This window comes from Silurus meridionalis, chromosome 22, assembly GCF_014805685.1.
Source record: "Silurus meridionalis isolate SWU-2019-XX chromosome 22, ASM1480568v1, whole genome shotgun sequence".
NCBI lineage: Eukaryota > Metazoa > Chordata > Actinopteri > Siluriformes > Siluridae > Silurus > Silurus meridionalis.
Genome location: NC_060905.1, coordinates 17,826,965 through 17,842,947, shown reverse-complemented (window position 1 = coordinate 17,842,947; position 15,983 = coordinate 17,826,965). Strand labels below are relative to the sequence as shown.

General features: G+C 40.7%; 1 protein-coding gene across 1 annotated transcript in view; it reads left to right on the top strand.

Moving 5' to 3' along the window:
- The window catches only part of LOC124376273 (solute carrier family 45 member 4), a 56,918-nt gene that overhangs the window by 19,474 nt on the left and 21,461 nt on the right, over nt 1–15,983 (top strand). Inside the window, exon 3 of the mRNA XM_046835277.1 lies at nt 1,889–2,788. Within this exon, the coding sequence (XP_046691233.1) occupies nt 2,467–2,788 (322 nt within the window). The 5' untranslated portion in view covers nt 1,889–2,466. The remainder of the gene's footprint in view (nt 1–1,888; nt 2,789–15,983) is intronic.

Below are 15,983 nucleotides of genomic sequence, written 5' to 3'. Positions count from 1 at the left end.
AAAAACAACACAGTGGATTCAAGATTATTATTATATTTAGAAAATATCAGTTTTTTGCGGTCGTATCGTTTTATTTTGTTGTATTCAAAGTCTCGCCGTTAGCAAAGTGCCGACCAAATTCTGTGCAATAAATGTACATTTTGCACAATTAATGCACATAATAAATGTGAATGTTAGATGTTGCTTACAGGAGCTATAGGTGGATCCCTGGCCTCCCCAGTGGCACCCCTAGCGAAAAACTATTTATATAGATAGATTGGTTGCATCACCACTGGGAGGAGAGGCTCAGTCTCACGCTGCTCAGGTAGCCGATATGCCGGAGAGTGATTGAGACGTGTTATCGTCACCAGATAGCTGAGAATGGAAAAAGGACCCCTGTGTGAGAAATGAGTCATGTTTCAGGTGTTGAAGACACAGCTGCTGACGGATCGACTTTTGGTTTTATGAGATTGTAAATGAACATTTTTGCTCCAGCATAATTCATCGTGAGACTGTGAAGTAGACCAAAGAAGACCTTTCACCAAAACAGGCCAATTTTTACTATAGGATACGATAACATTTTGGAAAAAAACATTGGAGCCTATTGGAACTATTAGATCTGCTGGGGAAATTAATCATTACGTTCTGACCAGAAATTGAGAATTCCTCAGGGCTGTGGTGTACATCTTTCAGGTCCTTTACTCTGTATAGACTTTTCCAGTCATGTGTAACTCGGCACCTCACCAACTGCAGTCACCTTATGATTATAAAGCTTCATTAGCCCCAGAGTGCATGTGACAAACCTGGCCAAAGTGTGTATAGGCCTGAACAGAAAGAGGCACATGACCTCATCATTATATCCATGTGGATTCGTGTACCTGGTGTTCAAGCGCGTTAATAGGTTTAATAAGCGTTAACGTGTCCATGCTTTCACGTGTCGAGTATTTTTTGGCAGGATTTGCTTCTGCATGGTTTTACTTACACACAGAGTTGAGACCCTGCATAATTCCTCTAAATGTGCTAATGCCCACGAGTGTTCTGAGGACAGCAAAGGGACTCTGAAGTACAGAGCAATTTGAAGAGGAAATATTCTCAAAGAGTCACAGTGCTGACCATATCAGGACATTTTCAAATCCCAGCCATGAGCCACTGGAATACAGTCCGAGGGGCTTTAGAGGGATTTAAATTTTAATGTAAACCTGTGAAAGAGAGAGAGAGAGAAAGAATGAATGAATGAAAAAATCAATAAACAAATGAATAAATTAGTCGATGAAAATATGAAAAAAAAAAGTAATGGAACTTAAATGAATAAATAAATTAATGAAAAGATTAATAAATGAATGAAACATGAATGAATTAACAAACTAAGTTAATAAATGGAAAAAAATATTGTATAATGGATGAATAAATTAATGAAACAAAATATAATTAATAAAAGAAAAATATCATTAATTTAAGTAGGATGGATGGATAATGAATAAATGGACAAACAAATTAATAAATCAGTGAAGAATGAATAAATAAATGTGAAAATACATTAATAAATGGAAAGAATAAATGAATGACAAATAAATGAATTATCTATCTGTCTGTCTGTCTGTCTGTCTGTCTGTCTGTCTATCTATCTATCTATCTATCTATCTATCTATCTATCTATCTATCTATCTATCTATCTATACAGTTATGTGTTTCATTTAACATAAACTTGCTGATCGTTCTGATATAAAGCTTGCTAAAACATGTGGAACAGCTGGAATTAAATACTCATTATACTAAACAACTAGCTAACGAAGAAGGATGAAGTTTTTCAGTAGCTCTGAGATGCCTGTAATAATCTAAATTATTTTGAAAGCCAGAAAACATTAACATCCCCCCCTCTCTTTCTTCTCTTTCTCTCTGTGTGAGGCAGATTGATAAGCCACTCGATGGGGATTCACCGGCGAGCTCCCAGCTGTGTGTCCTACCCTGCGGCCCGCTGCCTGCCCTCTCTCTTCAACACCTCCTCCACCGAAATCATGAAACTAGTATTAACTGAATGGCAAATTATATGGATTTTTACTATTTCTAATAGACAGTAATAAACACCTTCACCCACACACTACATATATACACTCATCTATTCTCACACACACACACACACACACACACACACACACACTCCTACAATCACTTACATACAACCTCATGTATACACTTGCTCACCCCGAAGTGAGCAACCTTATGAGGAAGCCATATCTCCCTCACGGGTGCATACCAAAAAACCCGACCAAGTTCTTCTAAGAGCTTCCTGGCATGCCCTTGAAGAACCCAAACGGAATGTATTCTGCACATTGAGCATTAAAATTCCTCTCAACAGTGTACTTCGATTACCAAAAGGAGCAGCCTGGATTGTAAGGCGTTTCGTTCACATTCTGAATTGATCCAGCTTTTCGATTTGGGAATTTTTGCACGCCTGTAAAATCGAGGTGTCCTCCCATTGCCGATTGCATGCTGACGACGATGGCGCCCCAGAACGCTGATGCGGATGCTATGCAGGTGCAGGAGGTCGTGGTGGTCCCTGCTAAGGCGGCTAGCAGAGGCTCGGACGGAGGTGGAGGAGGAGGCGGTGGAGGAGGAGGTCGGGACCGGGCCGACGCGGGGAATGGAGCCACTGCACGGGACCAGGAGAATCAGGAGGAGTCAGCGAGTGAGGGGTCTATAGACAGCATCCCTTTGCGCCAGTGGGTTATGAACGGAGCAATCATGTTCGGACGAGAGTTCTGCTACGCAATGGAGACGGCCCTGGTGACTCCCGTGCTGCTGCAAATTGGTAAGTTGTGGCTCATCTTATGAGTTTTCAGTCCTTTGACGGTCATTTTGGTATGGTCTTTTGTTTTATATTTACAGTTATAGAAAAGATTTGTACACATTCATATCCATTTAATCAACACTTTCTGTTCTTGTCACTGTTTGAGCTCCTCAGCTAAATAGAGATGAAGAGATCTCTCTTAGACATAAATATCCATTGGACAGGACGTAGGTATGCCCTGTTGCATATTATTCTTCTAACTCATCACCGAACAGTTCATTTTAATTGCATATAAATGTATTTCTTCAATCTGGTATCCATTTATATCAGTCACCCCTGAAGACAATTCAGACATCAAATACAAAAATTGCCGAGGACATAATGATAGGAAACATTTATAGAGGCTTGTAAATTCTATACCCCAAGGTGTTATTAATAGCTTTTATACTTGGACGTGTTTAAAATAAAACCTTGAGTACATGCCTTCCACCTCGTGGCCTTCTGTAGGTCAGATTTCTCGATGGGTTTCATTTACACCTCTCATTTCTAACCTCGTTTCTAAACTAGATTTCTATAGGCTGTAGGGACGCATGCCCCCAAAACCTGCTCAACAACTGGCTGAGAGAAGTTTCATTCTCCTCTGAAGCACTCCTGAAGTCCAACCCAGAGTGTAGCCTGTGAGACAGGAGCTGACCCACTGTGGAGAAATAGATACATGTGGAAAGCCAATATATTTACTCCTCACTAAGATATTTGTTTGTGTAAATGATGATTGTGCAGCTGAAATCAGATTCGATTAGAACATTGATTATTACATGGTCGGGCATTTGATTATTCATGTATTATATAATAGTATCGATCTGATCGACCCATATATTTTTTTATTTACACATCAATAAATCAGAATAATCAGAATTGAATTAATCATTTTATTTATCCATCTGTACATTCCACTAAAATTCCATCCATCTATCTATTCATCCATCCAGCCATGTATCTGTCCATTTATCCATTCAAAATCTCTACAAAATCTCATCCATCCATCATTCCATCTATCCATCCATCCAATTGAACTGGTTACCAAAATTCCTTCTATCCATTTTTTAATCCATCCTTTCATCTATCCATTTATCCATAACACTTAAATTCCATCCATCCATCCATCCATCCATCCATCCATCCATCTATCCATCCATCTATCCATCCATTCATCCAAACTCTCTACTAAAATCTTTACTTTTTTTATTTCATTTATCCATCCATATGAAGTTTTAACCAAAGTTCAAATCACCCATTTGTAGCAAATTATTTAAATGTCAAAACTATAGTTGGATCCGTGTTATTGAGCTCAAAAGGGATATTTGTGGAATTTGTGGAAGGGAATTTGATCCCTGAGGGTACTTTTATTTTATTTTATTTTTTTTTATTTTATTTATACTTTTTCTAGTGGCTTTAGGTTTTCCCCATCCCTTTTCTTTTTTTTCATGGCTCAAAAACTGAAGAAATCTCACTCAGCTGGTATCTCTCTCACTCACTCACACACACACACACACACACACACACACACACACACACACACACACACACACACACACACACACACACACACACACACACACACACACAAGCAATTAGCAGCTACCTAATTAGAAAAGCCTGGAAACAGATCAATAAGCAAAATATCGAGCCCAATTTTAAAAAGTTCCCTTTCCCATTTGCACTGAAAGTGTTTCGAGTCTTAAAAGAGGGAAAGAGTGAGAGAAAAAGAGGGAAAGATAGACGTTTAGAAGCATTATCAGCAAACAACTAATGCTGGAGATTTGCTTTAAGTGTTTTACTAAGGTACGTTGTGGGGCATTTGCTGGGGGGGGGTCTTCGGTGGGCACACAGTAAAGTGAGCTTGTGGAAATCCACTTGGCACCATATGGATAGTGTTACACACATTGACGCAAAAGAAGGCCTTTTGTTGGCTGTGAAACTGTGTGTTGGTGAAATAGAAGGTTCTCACACTCACACACTCCTGGATTTCTCCAGCCAGAAGAAACATTAATTAGGTTGCCAGGATATTAAATAAATAATGCATACAATTAATACATACTCTATGCCAAAACCTAGAGCTGTTTATTTAAAGAACAAGTGATACACGTTATTGTTTTAGTAAATCTGTCTCCATACCTTAAATTTTCTCTTAATCTGTCATTGAGAAGTTCGCAAGAGACCGTTTTTTCCTGTTCCCTTTTGCTCTCGCTGTAATATTTATTTATCTTTAAGAAGATAAATGCCAAATCCTACACTTCTTAGAATTATGAATGAATGACTTCTGAATGACCCATGGTATTGTAAGGAATAGTTAGGGAATATCACTGTGCTGTAATTGGGTTTTCATTCTGCATGGCTTCTTGGGTCAATGTGGCAGCCACACGGAAGAAGTTTAACTGCTTCAGCGTCATATTCAGTGTACTTTGTGCTTCTTTTGAAATGTTTTATATTCATTTATTTTTATCGGCACGTCACCGCAATAGATCTGTGTTCATCAGCCACAAGGGTGTTATGAAAAGCAGGTACTGGTGTAGGTAAGGAGACCTAGGGTGCAGTCAGTGTTCACATTCATCCCAAAGGTCTTCAGTAGGGATAAGATCAGAGCTCTATAGCAGGCCACTCAAGATCTTCCTCTCCAAACCATGTAAACCATATCTTCAAGGAGCTTACTTTGTGCACAGGGGCATTGCCATGCTTGGGTTTCCAAGTTCAAGTGAATGCATAATTTTATTATAGCGCATCTAAAGACGTCCTGAACAATTAAATGCCTCCAGTTTTGTGGAAACAGTTTGGAAAAGAACCATGTATAGCAGGAAAGGTCAGCTGTCCCAATACTTTTGGCAATATAGTGTAGACAGATCGATCGATCGATATTTGTCATTACGAGATGCAGTTTAGCATCTACCAGAAGTGCAAACAGTAGCAGTTGTGTAAATTGACAAGTGCATGATCACGTGATCCATTTTCGATAAAATCCATCCAAGGTTGTATGAACACACACCTCAGGAGAACGGATTAGGCATGAGGGAAATCTGACCCTTCGTATAAAGCAGTCAATGCAATCAATCTCTGAGATTTGTATATACAGTGGAACCCGGTTATGTCGATGTCCTAGTGGGTCGCCAAAAAGCGTCAAGATAACCGATGATCGAGATAAACGAAAACCAATATGGCGGCAATATATTAATGTTCTTGAAATTTCTTTATGTACATGATGTGCGTTAATAAATGAGAATGTGCATGCACGTGTTTTTGGAGGTTTTTTTTACACAACAGCGTTGCCGCAATTTGTTTGATGAAGGCATGCTATTAAAATGTACATACATGTTTGTTAACAACAAAAGGCATAAGAAAAAGGCATAAGAAGACCTGTAATGCGGATAAGGAGACGGAAGCCGAAGTAAAACAAAGTTTATTGAGAATACTCAGAAGATAATCCACCAATACCTGTAGTGAAGCAGTAATATCCAGTGTGAAAGCAGAGACAGTTTGTGTAGAGAATCCACGGATCCGTGCTATGGAAAGCGCAGCGCTGGGCAGCAACAGATAAACGTGGTGCAGACACGTCACAACGTCCCAACGTCCTCCTCCCTGAAGACTTTCCACAAGTCCATAACTCGTGATTTAAATGTCAGCTGTCTCTACTATCCAAGCTACTGCTATAGAAAAATCAACATCTTTTGACCAATCAGAATTGAGCATTCATTTTTAAACCTTCTATTCCACAATTAGTCCTCATTCACCATTAATAATTAGCTCCACTCTTCTGGAAAGATGTTCCACTCGAATTTGTGGAGATTCGTGTGAGATTCATTTATCAACAAGAGTGTAAAGTCATGTACTGATGTAGGTAATGTGAGGTGAGGAGGCCTGGGGTGCAGTCAGTGTGAAAAATTCACCCCAGAGGTGTTCACTAGTGTTGCAGATCTATAGCAGGAGATCTTACATTCCACCCCATGGAGGAACAGGTTCGGGTCTCAAAACCCAAGTGAATCTTCCAAAGATATTGTACCGTGTGCCTTCAACTTTAGGGAAGACGTATAAAGCAAATAAAAAGTCTGGTGTCTTAGTGCGTTTGTCTATATAGTGTATGTTCAGGTAATAGGACACATTTTCTTATGTGCATTCTTAGCAAACGGGATGCTAAGAAGAAGTGATCAGGGCGATGCACGATAAGCTAATTGGATAGCATGACACTTTAGAAAGTTGCGTAACGGCTGTGACCTGATTATCACTGACGTCATGCCGACGACTGAACTGTCCATCACAAGATTAGGTTTTTGTCTACTAAGCTTAAACAGCACGTCACCTCTGGGTTAATGATGTAGGCGGTTTGCTGACTGTTTACATTTGATGCCAAATTCATGCCACACAGTGATTTTCCTCTGCATTCATATGAAATAATATATTTTTCACAATCAAAGGATGGTATGATTCATAGTTTTTAAACATGGCATGAAGGTAAGATTCAGTGATATGCATTGTTTTTAAATTATTATAATTTACATATAATTATAATACTACTCTAAGTAGATTAGTAGCACTATACACTTATTATTTAGAAAGTGACAATAATTGACTTCTGAAACCGCAGCATGTTCTGAGAGTCACATTGAATACAGAATAACATGGCAGAGGTAGAGCTGCATTTTCCTGGAGACACAACAGAAAAAGGATATCTGGTTTTATCTCATCTTTTTTTTCTTTTTGTACTACAAAAGGCGTGTTTGTGAAATGCGTTAGAATTCAGAAGGCACTGAAGTAAGTTGATGGTTTGCTGTCTGTCTGAAGCAAAGAAATACAAGTGAAGTGTCCGCACCATATTGAGTTGCATTGCATCCCTTTTTTTTTTCATTAATTCACATTGTGTTGAATCGACACAAACTTTGAATCGTATCACATATGAATCTTTAACATGCACTGTCTACGTGCACGTTGCAGCTATAGCAAGTGCATTGATGCTTCTCATTAGTCCTGTGTGAAATGTGAGCCGGAACACGTGAAATGGATGTGCAGCTGTAGACAGGAGTCTTCCATGATCTCTGGTGTTTATCAGCACAGTACAGGGAGGAGTAAGCGCACGGCCAGGGAAAATATCTAATGTGTAAGCTAGGTGGGAATGTGTGGCTCAGCTAATTGTAGTTGGGTCTTAGCTGAGATGATGAGGTTTTTCCCATCCCACAACTCTGCTGACCAGGATTTGTGTGTGTGTGTGTGTGTGTGTGTGTGTGTGTGTGTGTGTGTGTGTGTGTGTGTGTGTGTGTGAGTGTGTGTGTGTGTTTCAGCATTTTTTTCCTTCTGAATAAGGAATGAGTGGTGTTTGCAACCCTTCTTGATAACCTATTGATTTCAAGCATTACACACACATAAAAACATTTTTAACCATGTTGAGTGCTCCACAATTACTTTTATTGGAACATTTTTGGCCCAAACCAGAATAGACTTCTGTTTTGTTTATTTACATGAGACAGATTGTGCTTTCACCCACTCTCTCTCTCTCTCTCTCTCTCTCTCTCTCTCTCTCTCTCTCTCTCTCCTATAAAAGGGGTAAAAGCCTTGTACACTTAACTGTCTGGACATCATCAAGTGCCCTGATAAGTGACATAAAAGTATTATATTCTATGTTATGCAGATTGCATGTTTGGTTCCAGGGATTGCTTTCTAATTTGGTAAATGTTGCTGTGTATAGGTACAAAGTGTGTCGAATATGATCATATTGATCAGATTGTGTATATATTTTTATGAAGAGCCAAAAATCAAACTTGATTAAGACCCATTGGCTGTAAATTCTGTCAATAGGTTGTCCATTTGGAAAAATCAGGCAGAGCACAAAAGCCTGGACCTGGTCCTGTTCACGTCTTAATACTGACACTCACATACCAGGATGATGACTGTGTGTGTATCAGAGATGCCCAAATTAGGGCCTGCAGGCCAAAATTTCCCCTTTGTAACCTTTGATTTGGCACTAGATTGGGCATCTGATATATAGTCCTCATCCTAGTCATGAGAGTGTCAGTATTAGGACTTGAACAATACCAGGTCCAGGCTCTGGTGTTTTGCTTGATTTTCCCAAAATGGATAAAATATTGACAGAATCCTGATTCGTAAATGATGTTTTTTTTTTCTTGATAGCTAATTTGATGACAATTTAATACCTCTATAAATAATTTGATCCCAAATTCACAATATACTGTCACCGCCCACGTTATTAGGTACACCTTACTAGTACCGGGTTGGACCCCCCTTTGCCTTCAGAACTGCCTCAATCCTTCATGGCATAGATTCAGCAAGGTACTGGAAACATTCCTCAGTGATTTTGGTCCATATTGACATGATAGCATCACGCAGTTGCTGCAGATTTATCGGCTGCACATCCATGATGCAAATCTCCCATTCCACCACATCCCAAAGGTGCTGTATTGGATTGGGATCTGGTGACTGTGGAGGCCATTTGAGTACAGTGAACTCATTGTCATGTTCAAGAAACCAGTCTGAGATGATTCATGCTTTATGACATGGCGCGTTATCCTGCTGGAAGTAGCCATCAGAAGATGGGTACACTGTGGTCATAAAGGGATGGACATGGTCAGCAACAATACTCAGGTAGGCTGTAGCGTTGACACGATGCTCAATTGGTACTAATGGGCCCAAAGCAGGGGCGTAGCCATCATTTCAAAAGTTCGGGGGACGAAATGTGTAGTGTTACCTGTTTTTTTTTCCCTCCATTTAAATAGTGAGGTGGACGAATTAACTTTTTATAAAAAGTGCGGGGGACATGTCCCCCGCGTCCCCCGCGTAATCTACGCCCCTGGCCCAAAGTGTGCCAAGAAAATATCCCCCACACCATTACACCACCACCATCAGCCTGTACCGTTGATACAAGGCAGGATGGATCCATGCTTTCATGTTGTTGATGCCAGATTCTGACCCTACCATCCGAATGTCCCAGCAGAAATCGAGACTCATCAGACCAGGCAACGTTTTTCCAATCTTCTATTGTCCAATTTTGGTGAGCCTGTGCGAATTGTAGCCTCAGTTTCCTGTTCTTAGCTGTCAGGAGTGGCACCCGGTGTGGTCTTCTGCTGCTGTAGCCCATCCGAATAAAGGTTCGACGTGTTGTGCGTTCAGAGATGCTCTTCTGCATACCTTGGTTGTAACGAGTGGTTATTTGAGTTACTGTTGCCTTTCTATCAGCTCGAACCAGTCTGGCCATTCTCCTCTGACCTCTGACATCAACAAGGCATTTGCGCCCACAGAACTGCCCCTCACTGGATATTTTCTCTTTTTCGGACCATTCTCCGTAAACCCTAGAGATGGTTGTGCGTGAAAATCCCAGTAGATCAGCAGTTTTTGAAATACTCAGACCAGCCTGTCTGGCACCAACAACCATGCCACGTTCAAAGTCACTTAAATCACCTTTCTTCCCCATTCTGACGCTCGGTTTGAACTACAGCAGATCATCTTGACCATGTCTACATGCCTAAATGCATTGAGTTGCTGCCATGTGATTGGCTGATTAGAAATTTGCGTTAACCAGCAGTTGGACAGGTGTACTTAATAAAGTGGCCGGTGAGTGTATCTGTGTTATTTGACCCTTATAGATACAGTAATACAAATAATTGAAATAATATTTTTCAATATTCAATATCATGATTTTATTTTTGGATAATAGAACCGATAAATCATCCTGTTTTGGAGACAATGTGAGATTAAGATGGTTTGGACATGTGCAGAGGAGGGACATGGGGTATATCGGTAGGAGAATGCTGAGGATGGAGCCACCAGGAAGGAAGAAAAAAGGAAGAGCAAGGAGGAGGTTTATGGATGTGGTGAAGGAAGACATGCAGGTAGTTGGGTTAAAAGAGGCAGATGTAGAGGACAGGGGGGTGTGGAGACGGATGATCTGCTGTGGAGACCCCTAATGGGAGAAGCCGAAAGAAGAAGAAGAACTGATAAATCATACTAGATTTAGATAGATATTGCTGATGGGGACAGATGTTTACTTGTATTGTAATTATTGATCATAACCTGTTAAAATACATATGGAAAAAGTCAGGATTGAGCCTTTTTCCCCCCTAAACAAATACATTTTACTCCAAGGTGTTAAATTAGAACATTAACATACTTTTTTATAGATAAAAGTATTGGGACATCTGACTTTTCCAGTCGTGTGTGTGGTTCTTTCCCAAACTGTTACCACAAAGCTGGAGGCACACAAATGTATAGGATCTCTTTAGATGCTGTAGCTTGAAATTTTCCCTTCCCTTAAACTTGGGAACCCAAACCTGTTCCAGCAACCATACCTCAAACAACTTATTCAGTCTGAGGGAAGTTGGGAAGTTGGCAGGATTCCACAAATTTGGATGCTCCTGGGTTGCAGATCCTGTTCTCACTGGATAGCCTCGTTACGGGTCAAGAAGGAGTTGTTAGGATTTAACTACCCGAGAAATGGTGAGTGAGGCAAGAGTGTATAGAAGTATAGGTGGTCCCCATAGGGGTGGCTTTTTTGGTGGACGTATAAAGAGGTCTTGATCATCTTGGCACATCCATCCGCAAAAAGACCACTGGTCGTTACCCCTCTATACTTCTTTCCCCTTATTCTCCGTCTCTAGGGTAGTTGCATCCTAACGAGGAGGCTATACAGGGAGGGATCCTCAACTTGTTGAATCATGCCAATTTTCCAACTGCCTTCAGACTGAAAAAGCTCCTTGGTTGAGTAGTAAAACGTTTCCGTCCAGCCAGATTTTCTAAACATTTTTTTTATCCAATATTTATAAAAGGACACAACCTCCTCACTAATTAATAATATAATCATAATCCTTTCCACCTGGATGACCGAGCGTCTTCAAAAACACATTCTTTATCACCTACGTCTATCTTTAACTCTGTTCCATCACGGCTGCACATAAATAATCTCTTTATGTGTACCTATTTTGTCCACATCCTACAGTGGCTCTATATCTTTGTTACTGACTACTGGAATAGAAGAGTATTGCGTCATAATGACGCGGCTGTCCGCTGTTCACATGAACTTCTTGACGACTGGATTTTCATCACTTTCGCTTAAACAATGACTCCATTTGTTCGCCTTTTTTAAAATCTCCAATACAGCCCGTGGCCCCGTCACCTTCGGCCATCTGGAACCACAAAGGCAGGAAGCGATGGGTTCTGTGAGAACCTGTGCGGATTTATTTCTCCATGGTGCACAGGGGAAGTGCAAGGTGCTGAGCTGCGTAAGAGCCTGGTGTGACTTCGAGGCTCCCGCTGCTGCTCTGGCTTTCTGCAGTGCGCTGTATGTTTTATACGATGCATTCCCATCTCTCTGCAGCTATGTGTGTGTAAGGGAAGGGGAGGGAGGAATTCACTCATTGTCCTGTTTATGCCTGATGTAGTGGTGCAGTGTTACATAATAGAGCTGACTCAGAAGTATGTTGTTTTTTTTTCCCTTTTTTTTTCTCTGTGCGCGTCACAGCGCCACTCAGGTTTAATGATACCCTATGGGGATGGTCAGTTTTCTGAATTAACCGATTTTTCGAGGCAGGACACGATCACGGCTCCGTACACACTAGAAGAGCGCACTGCAGTGATTTTGTGACGTCATGTGCCTTGGCCCATTGTGCATGATGCTTTCGTGATTTACTACCTCACGTTTCACCTCAGTTCTGTCGCAGTTGCTTTTTCCCCTCATTCACACACACTCACATTTTTACTCCCACTCACTGACACACACAACCTTACAGACCGTCATTCACACACACTCATATTTACACTCACTCCCTCACTCACACACACACACACACACACACACACACACACACACACACACACACACACACACACACCTTACAGACCCTCAATCACACACTTACATATTCAACCACACAGTCACTCATTTACTCACTCACTCTCACAAAATCCAGCATTACCTTTAAACTGCAAAGACATGTCTTTTCAAGTTCCATTATCTTGAATAAAGTGAAATCTACAGTATCTCACAAAAGCGGCCCTCACATTTCAGCAACCATTTTAGTATAAACTTCTCAAGGGACAATACTAGAAATATAACATATCTTTTAAATTATATATTTTAGAGTAGTTAATGTGCAGCTTGTGTAGCAGTATAGATTTACTGTCCTCTAAAAATAACATACATTATTGTCTAACTGGCAACAAAAGTGAGTACACCCTCAGTGATAACAGCTGTACTTTGCAACACCACATGTCCTATTCATCATGTTCATGTTTTTGTCTGCTTGTCAGAACCATACAAATGTGTGTATGTTGTATTAGAGCAGTTAAAATGGTGCGCTTTGAGTCCAATTCTCTCATGGTAAAGACTCTCTGAGGATTTGAAAATTCATTTGAAAATCGTTGCTCTCCACAAAGATGCCGAGGCTGTAAGAAGATCAGTATCACCCTGAATCTGAGTTACAGTACAGTGGTCAGGGTCATACAGAGATTTTACAAGACGGGTTCCACTCAGAACAGACCTCACAAGGGTCCATCAAAGAAGTTGAGACCTCGAGCTGTGAGTCAGGTGTAGAAGCTGCTTCAAAAAACAGACGAATGAGTGCTGCAGCATTGATCTAAAGTTTGCAGAAGCAGAAGGTCTGCATGTCAGCGCTCAGACCAAACGCCACACGCTGCAACAGTTTGCAGGCCGTCGTCGCAGAAGGAGCCTCTTCTGAAGCTGCTCACAAAAAAACCTGCAAACAGTTTGCTGAAGAACAACCTTTCCAAGAGCATGCAGAACAGAAGAACATGATGCCCTCCCTTCAGAAACTAGGCCAAACGGCAGTTTTCCAACATAATCACGATCCCAAACACACCACCAAGATGACAACTGCCTTGCTGAAGGTGAAAGTGATGCAGCTCCATGATGTGGTTATGGAGGAGTAGAAGAGTATCCCAGCAACAACCTGTGCAGCTCTGGTGAATTCCATACCCTGGAGTATTAAGGCAGTGCTTGATTACAATTATGTTCACAAAAAATATTGACACTTTGGACACAGTTTTGACATGTTAACTGGGGGTGTACTCACTTTTGTTGATAGTTATTTATACAATAATGGCTGTATGTTATTTTTAGAGGACAGTAAATCTTGATATACTGATATACAAGCTGCACATTGACTACTCTAAAATATATCCGTTATATTTCTAGATTATTGTCCCCTGAAAAGATATATTAAAATTGTTGCTGAAATGTGAGGGGTACACTCACTTTTGTGAGATACTGTATATATTTTTAAACCTAATATAAATATTAAGCCAGGACATGTATGGAAATTGAAAATAGTCTACTTCTCTAGCCAGAGAATGTTCCTTCTTTCTAGAAATAAATAGAACTAGCAAGATGTTAGTACAAATATATGCAATACTAATTTATTTTGGTTATTGTAATTGTGTACTAGGGAATTCCGGCTATAATTGACTATACAGGGAGTGCAGAATTATTAGGCAAGTTGTATTTTTGAGGATTAATTTTATTTGAGGATTTAATTTGAACAACAACCATGTTCTCAATGAACACAAAAAACTCATTAATATCAAAGCTGAATATTTTTTGGAAGTAGTTTTTAGTTTTAGCTATTTTAGGGGGATATCTGTGTGTGCAGGTGACTATTACTGTGCATAATTATTAGGCAACTTAACAAAAAACAAATTCATACCCATTTCAATTATTTATTTTTACCAGTGAAACCAATATAACATCTCAACATTCACAAATATACATTTCTGACATTCAAAAACCAAACAAAAACAAATCAGTGACCAATATAGCCACCTTTCTTTGCAAGGACACTCAAAAGCCTGCCATCCATGGATTCTGTCAGTGTTTTGATCTGTTCACCATCAACATTGCGTGCAGCAGCAACCACAACCTCCCAGACACTGTTCAGAGAGGTGTACTGTTTTCCTCCTTGTAAATCGCACATTTGATGATGGACCACAGGTTCTCAATGGGGTTCAGATCAGGTGAACAAGGAGGCCATATCATTAGATTTTCTTCTTTTATACCCTTTCTTGCCAGCCACGCTGTGGAGTACTTGGGCGTGTGTGATGGAGCATTGTCCTGCATGAAAATCATGTTTTTCTTGAAGGATGCAGACTTCTTCCTGTACCACTGCTTGAAGAAGGTGTCTTCCAGAAACTGGCAGTAGGACTGGGAGTTCAGCTTGACTCCATCCTCAACCCGAAAAGGCCCCACAAGCTCATCTTTGATGATACCAGCCCAAACCAGTACTCCACCTCCACCTTGCTGGCGTCTGAGTCGGACTGGAGCTCTCTGCCCTTTACCAATCCAGCCACGGGCCCATCCATCTGGCCCATCAAGACTCACTCTCATTTCATCAGTCCATAAAACCTTAGAAAAATCAGTCTTGAGATATTTCTTGGCCCAGTCTTGACGTTTCAGCTTGTGTGTCTTGTTCAGTGGTGGTCGACTTTCTGCCTTTCTTACCTTGGCCATGTCTCTGAGTATTGCACACCTTGTGCTTTTGGGCACTCAGTGATGTTGCAGCTCTGAAATATGGCCAAACTGGTGGCAAGTGGCATCTTGGCAGCTGCACGCTTGACTTTTCTCAGTTCACGGGCAGTTATTTTGCGCCTTGGTTTTTCCACACGCTTCTTGCGACCCTGTCGACTATTTTGAATGAAACGCTTGATTGTTCGATGATCACGCTTCAGAAGCTTGGCTATTTTAAGACTGCTGCATCCCTCTGCAATATATCTCACTATTTTTGACTTTTCTGAGCCTGTCAAGTCCTTCTTTTGACCCATTTTGCCAAAGGAAAGGAAGTTGCCTAATAATTATGCACACCTGATATAGGGTGTTGATGTCATTAGACCACACCCCTTCTCATTACAGAGATGCACATCACCTAATATGCTTAATTGGTAGTAGGCTTTCCAGCCTATACAGCTTGGAGTAAGACAACATGCATAACGAGGATGATGTGGTCAAAATACTCATTTGCCTAATAATTCTGCACTCCCTGTATATTGCAGATTTGTCCCCTTGCCTAGTTGTCATCTTGTGCAGTGTAAATAAACATTACATATTTCCGTCTATCTGCTAGACCCGAGCTTAGTTCCTGGCAAATGCAATCTGTAACCCGATAGCTTCCCATATCACCCAGCAGCCTGCCAATGCTCGCAAGGTATCCTGCTCAAC